We start from the raw sequence: 15,962 nt of genomic DNA, 5'->3' as shown, positions 1-15,962 counted from the left end.
CAGAGCTATTTTACAAAAACAAGTATTTGATTTATTTTTGTGTGCCTCTTAAAAATACAACACAGACTAATAGGTTTAATAATAATAATACAAACCTCTGCTAATTGACAGTCTTCTATGTAAGATTATCACAAGGCCGCCTTGGTGACTTCCCCTCATGAAGGAAATCATACAGGGCCAAAGGTACTATAGGAAGAGGCACTCAAGGATGATTGTAAGGATCCTTCTAACACTGAGGTTAAATGATTGTCTTGGTGCCCCATATTTCTCATCAATGAAAACAAGGAAAATGCCAATAACAATAGAAAAGTTGTTGCTACATTGCAAAATGGCGTATCATTAGTAATGGGCAAAGGTATTTCTTTAAGCAAGTCAAATGAACTGCTCCCTAAAAGCCTCAGTTAAAAATTAAAATTAGTTTACATTTTACCCTCATTATATTTTTCAAGCTTTAAGCAATTATCAACTAGGCCCAAATTCACCAATTGCAGGGCAAAGGCAAAATTAAGAAATGTAAGGATAGTAAGTAGTTGGCAATCAGTAGGTTAGATTTTTTTTTTATGTTTTTTAAGGTTTTTTTTAAGTTTTAAGTTTTTTTTTATGTGGACCATTTTTTAAAGTCTACTGAATTTGTTACAATATTGCTTCTGTTTTATGTTTTTGGTTTTTTGGCCATGAGGCACGTGGGATCTTAGCTCTCTGTCCAGGGATTGAACCCGCACCCCGTGCCTTGTAAGGTGAAGTCAGCCACTGGACCGCCAGGGAAGTCCAACAGGTTAGATTCTGATGGTGAAGAAAATCCACTTGGTCCGATTATTATTTATCTGAGGATTTAAAGAGTAGCCATAATTGTATTCTTTGGACACCAAGTTCCTGCCCCTCCCCCCACTCCCACCCTGTAGTTAATTAGCTGGGCAGGTCTTATAACAAATGCCCACTCAGAAACACTGGGTGGTAGAAATGCTGTTGATAATTAAACACCACAATAGCACGGAGCCTATTTCAGGAGCCGCCAAGTGGTCTTGCCCCAGCCGGACAGCTCACCACACACTCACAGACCCTCTATTGTGCTGCCTATGACTGCCCAGAGGGATAGCTGCTTGCCTGGAGAAGGGATCAACTGCAGTAAGAGTGAAAAGACCAAAGCTTGCAAACAGATACAGGAGTTCTGGACTCAAAATATCCAGAGGGTAGAAGTGAAAAGAGAATGGACCCAAGGAAAAGGGAAGTGGATGGGCAGGAAAATTAATCACAAAATTGACATTAACCTTTCTAGTTTCTATAGCCAAACAGCCAACCAAAATGAGTTCACCAATCGTGTGCCAAATAGATAGCAATTAGAACACTGCAATACATAAAGAATAGGTTAATTTGCGTTCCATTTAGGTTTAGAGGAAGTTCACTAAATTTAAGGTTTTTAAGGAAACCTTGGATCATCATCCCACCTCCCTGGGTATCAGTTTCTTTACCTTTAAAAATAAGGGGGTTGAAAAGGTTCTCATTCTGGGGTGGAAAAAATAGGAATGGGGCTCCCCAAACAATTTCCAAGGTGTCAGAAACTTAACCAACACATCATTACTCAAGATAAAACTACAAATTCTAATATGATTATCATATTTACTTGATTTTCCTTAAAACATTAATCCAGTTTGTTAGGTTTGATTATCTAATACCGAAGAGATGCTTCTATTGGCAGTTATATAGGTCACTATTAATAGGGAGAAAAATGATTACTTTAAGTCAGCTGATTTGGCAGTCAATAAAGAAAATCCTTCAAAAGAGAGTGTTTTATTAAACTATTTAAAAATCCATAGGATAAAAATAATAAAAGGTTTGCTTGGTGAAATGGTTTGAAACCATTGGCTCAGTTACTGCCTCTCCAACTCGTGCATGGAATTACTTCTAACAGATGCAAGTGAGTAGGTATACTCCCAGGGGCATCTGGGAACTTAGCCTGGGGGAAGCGAGAGATCTATAAACTTCCTTTTTTTATCTTCATTTTTTAGGAAAATGTTCCATTCTTCTCCATAATAGAAGTGTTTGTTTTAACTTCTAAATAACTTGCTTTCATCAAAATCTGCATTGAAAATTTGATGCTCCAGAAAGACACACGTATTTATTCTGAGGCTTCAGAGATGCCCACTGCACCCCATCAACACCACCACCATGCTATGCTGCATGTTAGGTATCTCACTTTGAGAAGCACAGGGACCTAAATGATTGGAAAACTTACTTGGCTATAAAATTCTGTGTATCTTCCTTGTTATTCTGTGAAGAGGTGAATGCTTTTCTTAAAGATACAGAATCCCTTTACCACTACAACTCAAATAACATCAGGTCTACAGTCTAGAAGTAAAGGCAAAGTCTAGAAACAAAATGTTTTGTGCTAGGAAAAGCAGGAAAAATTTCCAGGGGGAGCCAAGCATAGCTCAAGAGAAGCTGTCCATCTGAAATGCCACCTGGAATTCACACCAGTAATAACTGTTGTGGATATAAAAATTAATAGGGGGGATTTCATAGTATTAGAAAAATTTATTTTTATAAATCATGTGTCTATCACCCAAGTGTTGACGCATGCATGCAATTCAAACATCAGGCTTTCAATAAAAAGCTCACTGAATGACTTAGCAAAGACAATTCCCCCATTTTCTCCATAATTTGTAGTGGAAGAAAGAGGGGGCGAGAGTGTAGAGGGTGCAGTTACTGGGTCAATTAATCAACCTGAAAACTGTGACACAAACTCTGACGCCTAACCTATGTCTAAAAATACACAAATGTATACGAATTTGTTTTAAACTGTCAATGCCTATATTTAGGACCTTCCCAGCAAGGCTATAATGAGACTGTGTTTGAGGGCTTCAGTCACAGCAGACTCTAGCATTAATCTGAAGTTAGTTAAATTAACAGCATTTAGTACTGACCTGTCAATCTCACTGCTCCAGGAAATTGCACCTTGAGGCTGCTAATATTGCCAATTTTTCCACAGGAGTATGCGCCCATGTGTGTGTATGTGTATTTCTTTTCTCCAGAACCTCTACGTTCATACACCATCATTGCTTCCCTACATCCACAGCACTTATATTATCATTTATTCTGGCCTCCTTTAGCCTTCCCAAGGGATTCTGCATAGTGTAGCTGCTCAGTGAAAGAGTTTTTTAGCTTTATATTTGTTTGTTTATTTTTCTGTCATGGCTCATGACTGAGGCTTTAAAAAAAAGTGTGACAGTATTTAGAGTACATGATTGACTGCTATAGCAACATTCATTAACCATGACAAATCTGCAGCAAAACACAGTCCTGAGTGTTCTAAACAGCAACTTTAAAAAGAAAGAAGAAAGAAAGAAAAAGAAAAAGACTCAACTAATTTTTCATTGACCTCATCTATAAATAAATTTAGACTGATGGTGAGCAGGGGCAATAATAAATTAGTATTCGTTTCCTATAATTAATGCAAACATGCCTATATAACCACTTAATTTCCATTTCAAAATATATCTAACATTTTCACTTGCATTATCTTCATAATATTTTCTCTCTGGATTAGAAGAATGAAATGGTTGGATTTCTTTCCCACCCACCAGGGGGAAATATTGTTTTGGTCATGCAGAATGTCAACCACATGTTGGTGACAGATCCGCAGAACTTGACTCTGATCTGTTTCATTATTTGTATGATCCTCTACCACATGCCCATGCTAAGGCTGTCTTCTGTCTCTGTCACCAACCAGGAAGGGCTCCACTGAAGTGACCAAGTGACCACCTAGGCAGGCCCTCACATGCATGAGTGCTGCGAGTAAACAGCAAGAAGCAGACTCCCAACCTGACCTAAGAATTTGAAATGTTCTATCATTGACATGAACGTTCTCTCACACAAGGGAAGGTTGGGTAAACAATGTGATGTGAATCAAATAAAGATTATCACACACTGAATAAAACAGAAATATCAAGCCTGACAACCTCTCTCTGCAAGAGGAGCCAGTACAACTTGCTCTCCTGGGCATGGGCATCTCCAGAAACCGTTCCTCCAATCAGACCACAATCAAAGATCAAACTGATCAAAGATCAATGTCTGATCACACCCAAGTCACCCAACCATCAGGACTCACTAGCTCTACTGGGGCAGCAATAGTGGAACACTTTGTTAGCAATAAGTAAATTGATTAACAAGAACAAAATTACCACTAAGACACACATACAAAAATCTCTATGAGTTGGGAAGAATATAACAAACAAAAAACACCAAAAACAAAAAAACAAACATATTCTTCAGCAGAATGCAACTTGCCTCATGGACAACTTTTCTTAAGGCCTTCCTAGTCCTACAAAGCTTTTGCCCCTTAGTGTTTGTCCCTCTGAAGATCACGGAAACAAACGTGTGCGATGTGAAACAGAAGTGGGCCTCATACTAGTGGATTCTAATTAACTCTGCTAGGCAGCTGTCTGGGCCAGAGGGCAATGGGAATCTCTTAAGCTGATAGGTGTACTATCAACTCGTGGTGTCACCAATTAGACCTTATCATAGTAAGATAGTTAATAATGAACATAGATTCCACTTTCCCCAGGCATTTTTAAAAACCCATAGTAGACTCTCAGATATCCTGCCAACGAAGTAGCATTTCCCCAGAAAGAAAAGGGAGTCACCCCTTTTTTTTCCCTTCAGTTGTCAGCCTGGAAAGCCGAGCAATGCACCTCAACACGCTGGTGCAGGAAGCCCAGGAGAGGGTGAGTGAACTGTCTGCTCAGGTGGAGAATGAAAGATTCAGCCTGGACAACACAGAGAAAGAGAAACAACTGAAAGCTTGGGAGTGGAGGTACCGACTCTACAGACGCATGAAAACAGGCTTTGAACATGCCAGTGAGTATAAGCAGAGGACTTGTACATTTAACTAGACTGAACCCCGGTTTGAGACAGCCAGGCCTTCTTGTACTGATTTTTTGCAGCTCTACAGGGTCATGGATGGCCGTTGTCAGCCTATGTGGAGCAAGGGCTCTGGGAGGCTGTAAAAGGATCTTTTGTCTTGCTTGATTTTCGGGCTCCTGATAGGTTCTCTGGCAACAGCCATGAGGCTTTAGTGCTGCTGGCTTCCCTCCACCACGTCATACTCATCTAGCACTTTCCACCCGCTACACCCTAATGCCTAATGACTTGGATGGTCTGATGCCCGAAGTGTCTATATTTTGTGGATGTGGAGGTGGAAAACCATTTGTTTGCCTATTTGTCCAGTTTCTGCTTCAAGCTCCAGTTTAAGTTGTTTTCAACTCTCTACTATATACAGCTTATATAAACTGACCTTTGGTTAATACAGGCAACAGAGAAGGACAATCAACCCATGAACTACGCTGCTGTCTGCACTTCCATTCTCTTTACCAGTTCTTTCTGTTAGTTTAAGAAAAGCCTTGTTTCTGGATAATACTCATTAGCACTGGAAGGTACTGCTTAGTGCCGCCCTTGATATAAAAATTCATATAAAATCCGAACACTTGTGAAACATTAAACTCTTATTCCAACAGGTGATCTTATTCAAACAACAAAAACTAAAAACTAGGCTTGAAAATTTAAACATAAGGGAAAGATGGGTTCATTAGGCTAGGAATTATCCGCCTCTGCTTTGTGATATAAATAAACACCAAAGGCAGGGAAATTCTTGTTTTCTGTAGTATTGTACACTAAATGCCAAATCTAGGCCTAATCCTTTCTCTTGAAGCAAATACCTTAAGTAACATTAACGAAAGGCTGCTTTTAACATTAACAATCTCTAGCAATGCTGATACACGTTTTTTTAAAAAAGATATTCAGCAATTGTTTCGATAAATGTATTTACTATGGTACCTCATTTTAGGACAGATTAATACTAGAATCAGTCACATTTTTAGGCTTGATGCCATTTTTTAAATTTTTTCTAAATTACAAAACATCTTCTGGGTGTTAAAAAGTACCTACAGTGATCAGAAGGCCTTTAAAACCTGAGGTTAGTGGACATGACATTTGCATCTTCTGGGTGTTAAAACACCCTTCTGGGTTGTTTTAAAACATCTTCTGGATGTTAAAAACATCTTCTGGGTGTTAAAAAGTACCTAGAGTGATCAGAAGTCCTTTAAAACCTGAGGTCAGTGGACATGACATTTGCCCATGAAGTCTTTCTTAGAAAAATAGTACCTGATGTAATTGGAAGCAGCCTGAGAGCAAGGCAAGTTAGCATTCCATACTGGCAAGAGCCCAGAATTGGGCATCTGGAGCCATGGGCTTCCATCCTAGCCATGTCTTCACTGTGTCCCTGAACCAGTAATTTGGCCTCTTTGGGCTGCAGTTTCCTCATCCTAAAAGTGGGGATGCTGTTACTCGTTCTTTTTACCCAACAGGCTTGCAAAAAGCCTCCAACGAAATGATTTACATGAAAGTACTTTATGAAATGTAACAGTCTCTATCTACAATGTCAGTTCCTGCTAACACTTTCTGGCCTCCTCTCCACTGGTCCAGCCCAATCTCCTATTGTGTTTCTAAGATAATTTGAGAAGGCTTAACTGGTATTATTTACCCCTTCAGAAGATGTTCTAATGCTCAAATAAGACCACACTAGCAATGAATAAAGGCCATTGAGACTTCTAATGAAAATGTTCAAAAGCAAAATCTATTAGGCTCTACAAACAAATGTTTCCATAGTGTGTGTTTCGGGGTACCCTTTGAAGAGGCAGGAACATTGTTTGAAAAGGATTTGCTATATTAAGATCCTTGTGCTTCTCCTTCTGTCCCAGGAGCCCCTGAGGTGCCAACCAATGCTTGTCTCATGGTAACCAGCAGCACATCACTCACTGTCAGCTTTCATGAGCCTCTTAGTGTCAACGCAGCTGTAGTAACCAGATATAAAGGTACTGGATTCCAAATATTTTTGTGACTGCTCCTTCTTAAAAAACAGTCCATTGTTTGGGGATCAATTGTGCATTTTGTATGTTTGTTTTTCCTGCTGATGGTATTTTTTCATCCTATTTACTTTTTGGAGTTGAAATATTTCCATAGGCAGTCAAACACAGAGCAATAAAGTGACTAAGAATAAGTCACAGACCCAATTAATATTAGTATTAATATTTAATTCCTGTTTGCAGAGGGCCTGCTCTGTGCATAGCATATGGTTCAGGACAGGACTGAGTAGGACACACTAAAGAATCAGCCTTGATTTACAGGGCTTAGAGGCTAAGATATGGAACATACTAAATAGGGGGCATATAAATTAATAGCTGTAATAGCAGGTAACTAGGGTTGAGAACTAAAACAACAACATTGGAGGTCAGAAAAGAAAGAGGGATGGTTAAATGACAGAATCAGAAAGGCCCCAGGGTAGCAGTGGCAATCAGGCCTTGTTTTCAAGGACAGCTGGGAAGTGAAGCAGAAGATATTGGGAGGAAAGTGAACGCCAAGTGGAGAGAACAGTGAGCACAGGTATAAAAGCAAAAACATGCCAGAACAAGTAGAAGAGAGTAACGGAGCTTGCAGTGGCTCCAGGGGAGGGTTCGTGAGAAGCAGCAGTGAAATGTAATTAGGAAGTGAAACTAGGGTTAGGACGAAGGGGTAGAATGAGGAATTTAGACTTTATGTGATGAACTCTGCAGACCACTGAATAAGATAGGGACAAGATCAGAAGTAGACTTTTCAAAGATTTAAGTGCAAACACTGTGTATGATGTATTGGAAGACATATGGATTTAGAATAAGGAAATGAATTAGGAAGCTATTCAGGAGAGAGGTCACAACAGCCTGACCTGACTGCTATAGCAGCACTGGGAAAGGAGAGAGCCCACAGGAGAAAGATTTTATGGAGATGCTATGATGATAACAGCCAAGACTTACATAGTGCCTACTATGCACCAGGCACTGTTTAAAGTCTATGTATGTATTAACTCTATTTATTCTTCACAACAACCCTATAAGGTAGGTACTGTATGGTTCCCATTTTGCAGATGAGAAAACTGAAGCAATGAAATTAAGGATTGCCTAAAGACTTGCAGCAGAGCCATAAGTATCACATTATGCTGACTCTACATATGGAAATACCCTGAACGGTCCTAAAACCTGATAAGACTCTCCACACATATTCCAAGATGCCAGGCCATATTCCAAGAATTCCTGTCTTCAGGTCCCTACTACTCCCTTGGGCCACAAAAGTGTCCAAGTAGTATATGTGCTTCCTTTCTCCTTCCAGGGCCTGTTCCCAGGAGACACTCCTATGTCTACAAACATTAGTCTACCCATACCCTGTAGCTTTCTGAGTTACTTGGAATTTTCCAGATAACTCCACTCTGTTAATATCTTAGGTAAAACAGCATTGAATTGGTTATCACTTCGGGTTTTCTGTATTAAGCTAAGAGAAGGCAGGCTGAAGCTGCCTTCATTTATAGCAAATAAATGAAGCCACCAAGAATGGCTGCCCACAGCTATCCTTCAATACAATTCTGATACTTTCTCTTGGTTGCCAAGACTTTCTGAAATTCAGAGCAAGGGCTTGCAGGCAATATTAGACATGGGCATTTTCCTTTCTTTTTACCTCTCTCCAGGGCTTTGCTAAAGGGTTTCATCAATGCTGCCCAACTTGACATTTTCTTACATTTGATTAGTGAACTATCAGGAGCTAATTTATCCAGACCATCAGGTATATAATACCTGACCATAATGCCAGCAAATTCTATCAACATTCACATATTAACACATATCATCTCAGGAGACTTGCATTTGGGGGAGGTTGAAATGAAAGGTCACAAATGGGTTTTGTTAGTGACTGGAGGGGCTTAATTAAGCATTATAAATAGAATTGTCTGTTGCATTATGGAGTAGGTTTCCCTCTGTTAATTTATAAGGTTATAAATTGAGTCCTTAACCTGACTGCTCTCAAGGGCTATTTAAATTTAAAACAGCTGCCAGACTACTGTACCTAGAGACAGCAGGACAGTTTTTAATTCAGGGTCGAAGTAATTATTTAATTATGAAAATATTAGCAAAATTACATTGAGACAAGGCTATTTTGTTTGCATTAAAAGAGACGAAACAATTAAGAAATCCACAGAATGAAATGGCAATTATCTAACGGGTTAGAGGGAAGGTTTAACCCTGCAGTATTTAGGGTTTGGCAAAAACATCTCATACTGTTCTCCAGAATTTCTGGGTTCAGCAAAACCTCAAGCCTATTTTGACACCTGGATGTTCTCCCCCTTCATGTTAAGCCAGTTTTTGAAAGAAAATCTGAATCCTTCTGTTTCTTCTTATTTACACTCAACTCATCAACATGTCGGGTTTTGGTTTGGTTTGGTTTGGGTTTTCTTTTTTCAAAAAACGTTTGTTGATATCCAGAAATATTTTAAAGAGCATCTCTTTATACACCTTCTTCAGGCCCTGAGGGCAATGTACCAGGCCAGCTGCCATCACAATTTGGAGATTAAAGGTGTAAATTTCAGCTTAAAACCCAGAAAACAGTTTTGAGTGAGACCCCCTGAACTTTTCTGCCTGCATCTTCCCTGAAAACAGAGAAATGAAGCTAAGAGAGCTACAGTCTGTTTCTAGGTGTTTCCTCCTTGGACTCAAAGAACGCTTGCATCTTTTGGTCCCATCTCACCAGGTTTCATGGCTTACAGAGCAAAACTAGACTTATTTCAGATACACTGATGCTTTGGACAATTGCCAGAACTTCATTCCACATTTTCTCCTCGCTGCCTTGGGTGACCTACCTGGAGCTCTCATTTGCAGAGGATATGTCATTTCCCAGTAGTCCCAAAGCAGAAAACATTTTCAAAAGTGATTTTACTGCTCTTTGCAGGGTTAGGGGTGGATAGGAAGGTATCCTTTAACAGGTGCAGTGCAGCATCTATTTTCCATCTACTGGATGAATTATTTTCTAGCTTTTTTTCAAAAGCAGGCCTTGAAGTGGTCACACTTTGGAGTCTGCCAATGACGTGATGCTGCTGTAGTTGTTCCAGTGCATGTGGGCAGCACCCTGGTTTGGATGATGCCCTTCCCCACCTCTCTTCTCATCTTGTTCCCTCACAAATTAGAAACTGCCACCCTAATTCTTCCCTACAAAGGCTTTAATAGCAAATTATTAAATCCTTTGTAGGGAAAAGTGGTGGGGAGGGATAAATTAGGAGTTTGGGACTAACATATACACACTACTATTTATAAAACAGATAATCAAACAAGGACCTACTGCAGAGCAGAGGGAACTCTACTCAATATTCTGTAATAACCTAAATGGGAAAAGAATCTGAAAAAGAATAGATATATGTATATGTATAACTGAATCAGTTTGCTGTACACCTGAAACCAATGCAACACTGTAAATCAACTATACTCAAATGAAAAATAAAAAGTCAAGATTTACCCTTCCCCCAAGGTCACATCCCTATCACCAAGTTAATCTCTATTACGAGTTTAATGTATACCCTTACAAATCCTTTCTTGATGCACGTACACATATATGTATATACACACAGATGTATAGTTTTGTTTGTGTGCTCTAATATAAATATCATACTATTTGTCTAGTTACACAGCTAGATTTTTTTCAGTTCAACAATATATATATGTCAGTGTGTTTGGATCTTCATTCTTTTAAATAGCTGTATAGTATTGCTATTCCATAGACAGAGATGCCATAATGTATTTAATCATTCTCCCACGGATGAACATAGGTGGTTTCAATTTTTTTCCTGTTACATAATGTTGCAATCCTAGTATGTGTCTCTTACCTGTGAGAATATTTTTTTCTGGGATTGTAAACTGGAAGTGGAAATGTTTATGTATTCATATACTCTGTCTCACTGATCTGCCTATACTCATGCTAATGCCATATAATAACTTCACAGTATATTTTAACATCTGGTATAGCAAGTCCCTCCCTGTGGTAATATGTTCCCTTCAAAATGAATTTTAGAATTGGCTTGTCAACTTTAATTTTTTAAATCTTATTGAGATACCATCATACTCCTAAATTAATTTGGAAAGACTTCCCATCCATGACATATCTTCCTAATAAAGTTGAATTTTATATATTCAGGAAAGTTTAATAATTTTATTTATTTATTGGTCTTCTTTCCTGTAAAGTTTCATGCTGGATATATTTTACAGTTTTTGTGGCTATTATAAATGAACTCTCTTTTCAAGATATTCTCTAATGGGCTATTGTGGGACAGTAGAAGAGCTACTGTAATTTTAAAACAATCTTTAGTTGACTGCTTTACTGAACTCTCTTAGTAACAGCCTTTTTTTCCCCAGTAGATTGTCCTGCACCTCATGAATACTTTTTGTCATTTCATCTTCAAGAAAGGATCATTTTGTCCCTTCCTTTCTAATACTTTGCATTCTTTTTCAGATCTCACTTCATTAACCAGAATCAATGTGAATTCTAGTTCCCATTATATTGTGTATAGTAACTGGGATAGTAGGTGTTCTTCTCTCTTACCTGCTTTTGTCAACATGCATCTAATATTTTACTATTAAGTATGATGTCTACTGTAATCTTCTGGTAGATATCTTTCACCAAATTACAGACGTTTCATTTGGATTATGATTATTGATATACTGTTGAACACAATTTTTAAATCTCCCCTGTGGTTAGAGACCCTTTAGAACCTCAAAAGTCATGTATTTGTGCCCTTTTTTTTAGAATTGTTGATCATTTGTCTATTTTATTGGTTTGTTTGAAGAATTAACTTTTCTGATTCATAAAATGTGTTTCTTGCTTATTTTCTATTTTATTAATGTTTGGCTTTAGCTTTGCCAATTCCTATTGCTTTCCGTGGATTTACTTTATTACTTCTTTCCTAGTTTTTTTTTTGAAAACTTAATTTACTTCTTTATTTTTGTTTCTAATTCATGGATTTTAAGGCTATAATTTTCCCCTGATTACTGTTTTGTCCATACCCAAAAAGTTTAAAATGCATTGCTATAATGATCACTTATTTATAAATAATTTACAATTTGTTTCATTTCCACTTTAACCAAAGTTTTTAGATGAGTTATCTTAAACTTCTAACTGGCCATATCTTTTGCCATAGTTTTATTGTTAATTTCTAATTGTAGTCTATTACAATAAGAAAAATTTTAAATGTGGACTGTACCCTGTTGAGATTTTTTAAAATTCTTACCTGTGGCTAACCAATGAATCGTGGATATGTACCATACTTGGTGTTTGAAAAGAATGTGTAAACCCCATTGGGTATAAAGCCGGAATGTGTGTGTGTGTTATTTAAATCCCTGTTTTTTTTCTAAAGTACTTGTCCCTTTAATCTTTGATCTCTGAGAAGCTGCTTTATTTGTCTTGCTTAATGCTGTTTGACTCAGTTTCTGTTTGTAATTAACATTGCTTTCTATGCTTCCATTTGCCTCCTGTCTTTTCTATCTTTTCATTTTCATCCTTTCCATGACATTTGAAATACATTTGTCTCTTGTAAAAAGTATAGAGTTAAATTTATTTACTCTGAGAGTCTCTTTCTATACACTTTTAATTTTTTTTTGTCCAAAGTGATATATCCTTATAAGAATAGTATTAAAAAGCAAATTTGTACTGAAAGGCTTATTTATAATGAAAAAACAACCCTTATTTGCTCCATTATTACCATCCTTCTTCCCCTCAGAGCCAGCCGCTTTTTAACGCCTCCACTTCTCATAGTTACTTGTCTACTTTAATCAATAAGCTTCTATGGCTATTTTTTGATTTAGCAATTGCAGGTCTTATGTATGCAATTAGAATTATAACAGAAAAGAATTTAACTCTCTCACAATACCACACTCATCTACACTTTCTTATTCTCTCAATATAATTATATTTCTATTTTTAGTTAAGGCAACAATGCTTATACTATTATGAGTGTAAGTTTTTGACATTGCAAACTCAAGTAGTATACTTTGATTACATTTCCTTTCCTATGTATTTTCCTCTAATCTCTAATTATATTTTTTTCTTTCTTACCCTACTTACCATTATCTTATTCAAAATTCATTTCAAATGATCCTTTCAGGGTGGTACCTATTTTCCCAAGAGTAGTTTTTACTTTCCCTCTCAGAATACTCTCTGCTCATGTTCCACTGTATAATAATAACTCATTAGGTTTCCATTAGGGAAAGGCTCATTAAAACCACAAAGAAATATTACTACATGCATATCACAGTACCAAAAAATTTAGAATAGTGACAGCACCAAATGGCCAGAATGCAGAGATATCGGATCACCCATACGTTGCTGGTGGGAATGTAAAATGATACAGGCACTCTGAAAAACAGTCTGGCAATTTCTTAAAAAACTAAACATGAAAATACCATACATCTTACCAACTGCACTTCTGGGCATTTATTCTATAAAAGTGAAAGTTTTGTGTTCATATAAAAACCTGTACACAAATGTTTACAGCAGCTTTATTTGTAATAGCCCCAAACTGGTAACAATTCCGATGTCCCTCAACAGGTGAATGGTTAAACAAACTGTGGTACCTTCATGCCACTGAATACTACTCAGCAATAAAGAGGAACAAAGTTATTGATATACTCAACGTCCTGGATGAATCTCCAGAGAATTATGCTGAGTAAAAAAGCCAATCCTCAAAAGTTACACAGTGTATTATTCCATTTATATAACACCCTTGAAATAACAAAATTATAAAAGTAAAGAACAGATTAGTGGCTGCTAGAAATTAAGGAGGAAATGAGGAGGAGAGAAATGGGTATGTATGGCTCACTTTTTTGTTTTCTAAATAACTGATATATTTTTACATACCTTGTTTATCTTTTAAGAGATTTGGAGAGAAAAAGGGTAGGCAGGCATGTGTCAGTTTGGCATCTTGATTCAATCTCCAAGTCAGTTCTCTTTCTTAGCCAGGCTGTATGCTCAGTAAACATGACCTAATACTAGCATTAGCCTAAGCCAACAACTTATGAAAGCATATCTGCTATTTCAAAAAATTATGTAAGCTAGGTAAGGACAAACATGAAACTGGGTTTTTATATCAGCTAGTGAAGGGTTATTCCTGACACTGATGTCTTCTTCCTGTTATATTTGGAAAAGCATAGATCCATAGAGTAATAAGGAGTTTCTGGAATATTTTTCTCTAAGGTATGAGGAGTTCCTTGAAGGCAGAAATCTTGTCTTTTTCTTTTTTCCCTTCACCTCCTACATTCCAGCCGCACTGGCCTTCCTTCTGATCTTAAACCATTTCCCCCGCTGCATGTTCTTTGCACATGATGATCCCTTTGCCAAACACAATAGTAGTAGGAGACTTAAACACCCCACTCATATCAATGGACAGATCTTCCAGACAGAAAATCAATAAGGCAACAGATATCCTAAGTGATGTAACAGAACTGTTAAGACTTATGATATTTTCAGAACACTACACCCCAAAAAACTAGAATATACATTCTTTTCAAGTGCACACGGAACATTCTCTAGTATTGACCATGTACTAGGACACAAAACACTCCCTCAACAAATTTAAGAGGGTAGAAATGATTTCAAGCATCTTTTCTGATATAACAGTATGAAAATATAAATCAACCACAAAAAGAGAAATGAGAAACAAAGATTACATGGTGACTGAACAACATGCTACTAAAAAACCAATAAGTCAGTGATGAAATCAAAGGCAAAATTAAAAATACCTTGCGACAAATGACCATGAAAACACAACCATACAAAAATCTATGGGATGAAGCAAAAGCAGTTCTTAGAGGAAAGTTCATAGCAATTCAGACCTTCCTCAACAAAACAAGAAAAATCTCAAACAAACAACCCAAACTACCACCTAGAAGAATTAGAAAAAGCAAAACTTAAAGTCAGCAGAAGGAAGGAAATAATAAAGATCAGAGAGGAAATAAATAAAATAGAGATTAAAAGAAATAGAAAAACAATCAATAAAATTAAGAGCTGGTTCTTTGAAAGGGTAAACATAATCAACAAACCTCTGGCCAGTCTCATCAAGAAAAGAGAGAGAACCCAAATAAACAATAAAAGAAATGAAAAAGGATAAATAGCAACTGATACTGCAGAAATACAAAAAAACGTAAGAGAATACTATGAACAATTATATGCCTACTAATTGAACAATCTAGAAGAAATGGACAAGTTTCTACAAACATACAGTCCACCAAAACTGAATCAATATGAAACAGATAATTTGAACAGACCAATCACTAGAAGTGAAACAGAATCTGTTTAAAAAAACAAAAACAACTCCCTGCAAACAAGTCTAGGGCCAGATGGCTTCACTGGGGAATTCCACCAAACATACAAAGAAGAACTTGTACTGATCCTTCTCAAAGTCTTCCAAAAGATTGAAAAGGGGGAAACACCCCCAAAGTCATTCTATGAAGCCACTATCACCCTGATACCAAAACCAGAAAAAGGAAATACCAAAAAAGAAAATTACAGTCAGTATCTTTGATGAACACAGATGCAAAAATTCTCAACAAAATATTAGCAAACTGAATCTAACAACACAATTAAAGATCATACACCACAGTCAAGTTGGATTCATCCCAGGGTTACAAGGATGGTTCCAAATATGCAAATCAATCAATGTGATAAACCACACCAACAAAAGAAAAGACAAAAACCACATGATCATCTCAATAAATGCAGAAAAAGCATTTGATAAAATTTAACATCCGGGCTTCCCTGGTGGCACAGTGGTTGAGAGTCCGCCTGCCAATGCAGGGGACACGGGTTCGTGCCCCAGTCCAGGAAGATCCCACATGCCGCAGAGCGGCTCGGCCCGTGAGCCATCGCCGCTGAGCCTGCACGTCCGGAGCCTGTGCTCTGCAACGGTAAGAGGCCCGTGGGCTGCAAAAAAAAAAAAAATTCAACATCCATTCATGATAATAACTCTTATCAAAGTGGGTAAAGAGGGAACACATCTCAACATAATAAAAGTTATTCATGACAAACCCACAACCAACATAATACTCAATGGTGAAAAGCTGAAAGCTTTCCCA

The 15,962-nt window shown here is 37.5% G+C and overlaps 1 protein-coding gene across 1 annotated transcript in view; it reads left to right on the top strand.

The window, feature by feature from the left end:
* The window catches only part of ANKFN1 (ankyrin repeat and fibronectin type III domain containing 1), a 263,593-nt gene that overhangs the window by 135,228 nt on the left and 112,403 nt on the right, over nucleotides 1-15,962 (top strand). Inside the window, exons 5-6 of the mRNA XM_030881631.2 lie at nucleotides 4,660-4,854; nucleotides 6,753-6,866. Of these exons, the coding sequence (XP_030737491.2) occupies nucleotides 4,660-4,854; nucleotides 6,753-6,866 (309 nt within the window). The remainder of the gene's footprint in view (nucleotides 1-4,659; nucleotides 4,855-6,752; nucleotides 6,867-15,962) is intronic.

Source organism: Globicephala melas, chromosome 20, assembly GCF_963455315.2.
Source record: "Globicephala melas chromosome 20, mGloMel1.2, whole genome shotgun sequence".
In the NCBI taxonomy this organism is placed as follows: domain Eukaryota; kingdom Metazoa; phylum Chordata; class Mammalia; order Artiodactyla; family Delphinidae; genus Globicephala; species Globicephala melas.
Note: the sequence above shows the minus strand (reverse complement) of the source record. Positions and strands in the feature narration are given on the sequence as shown.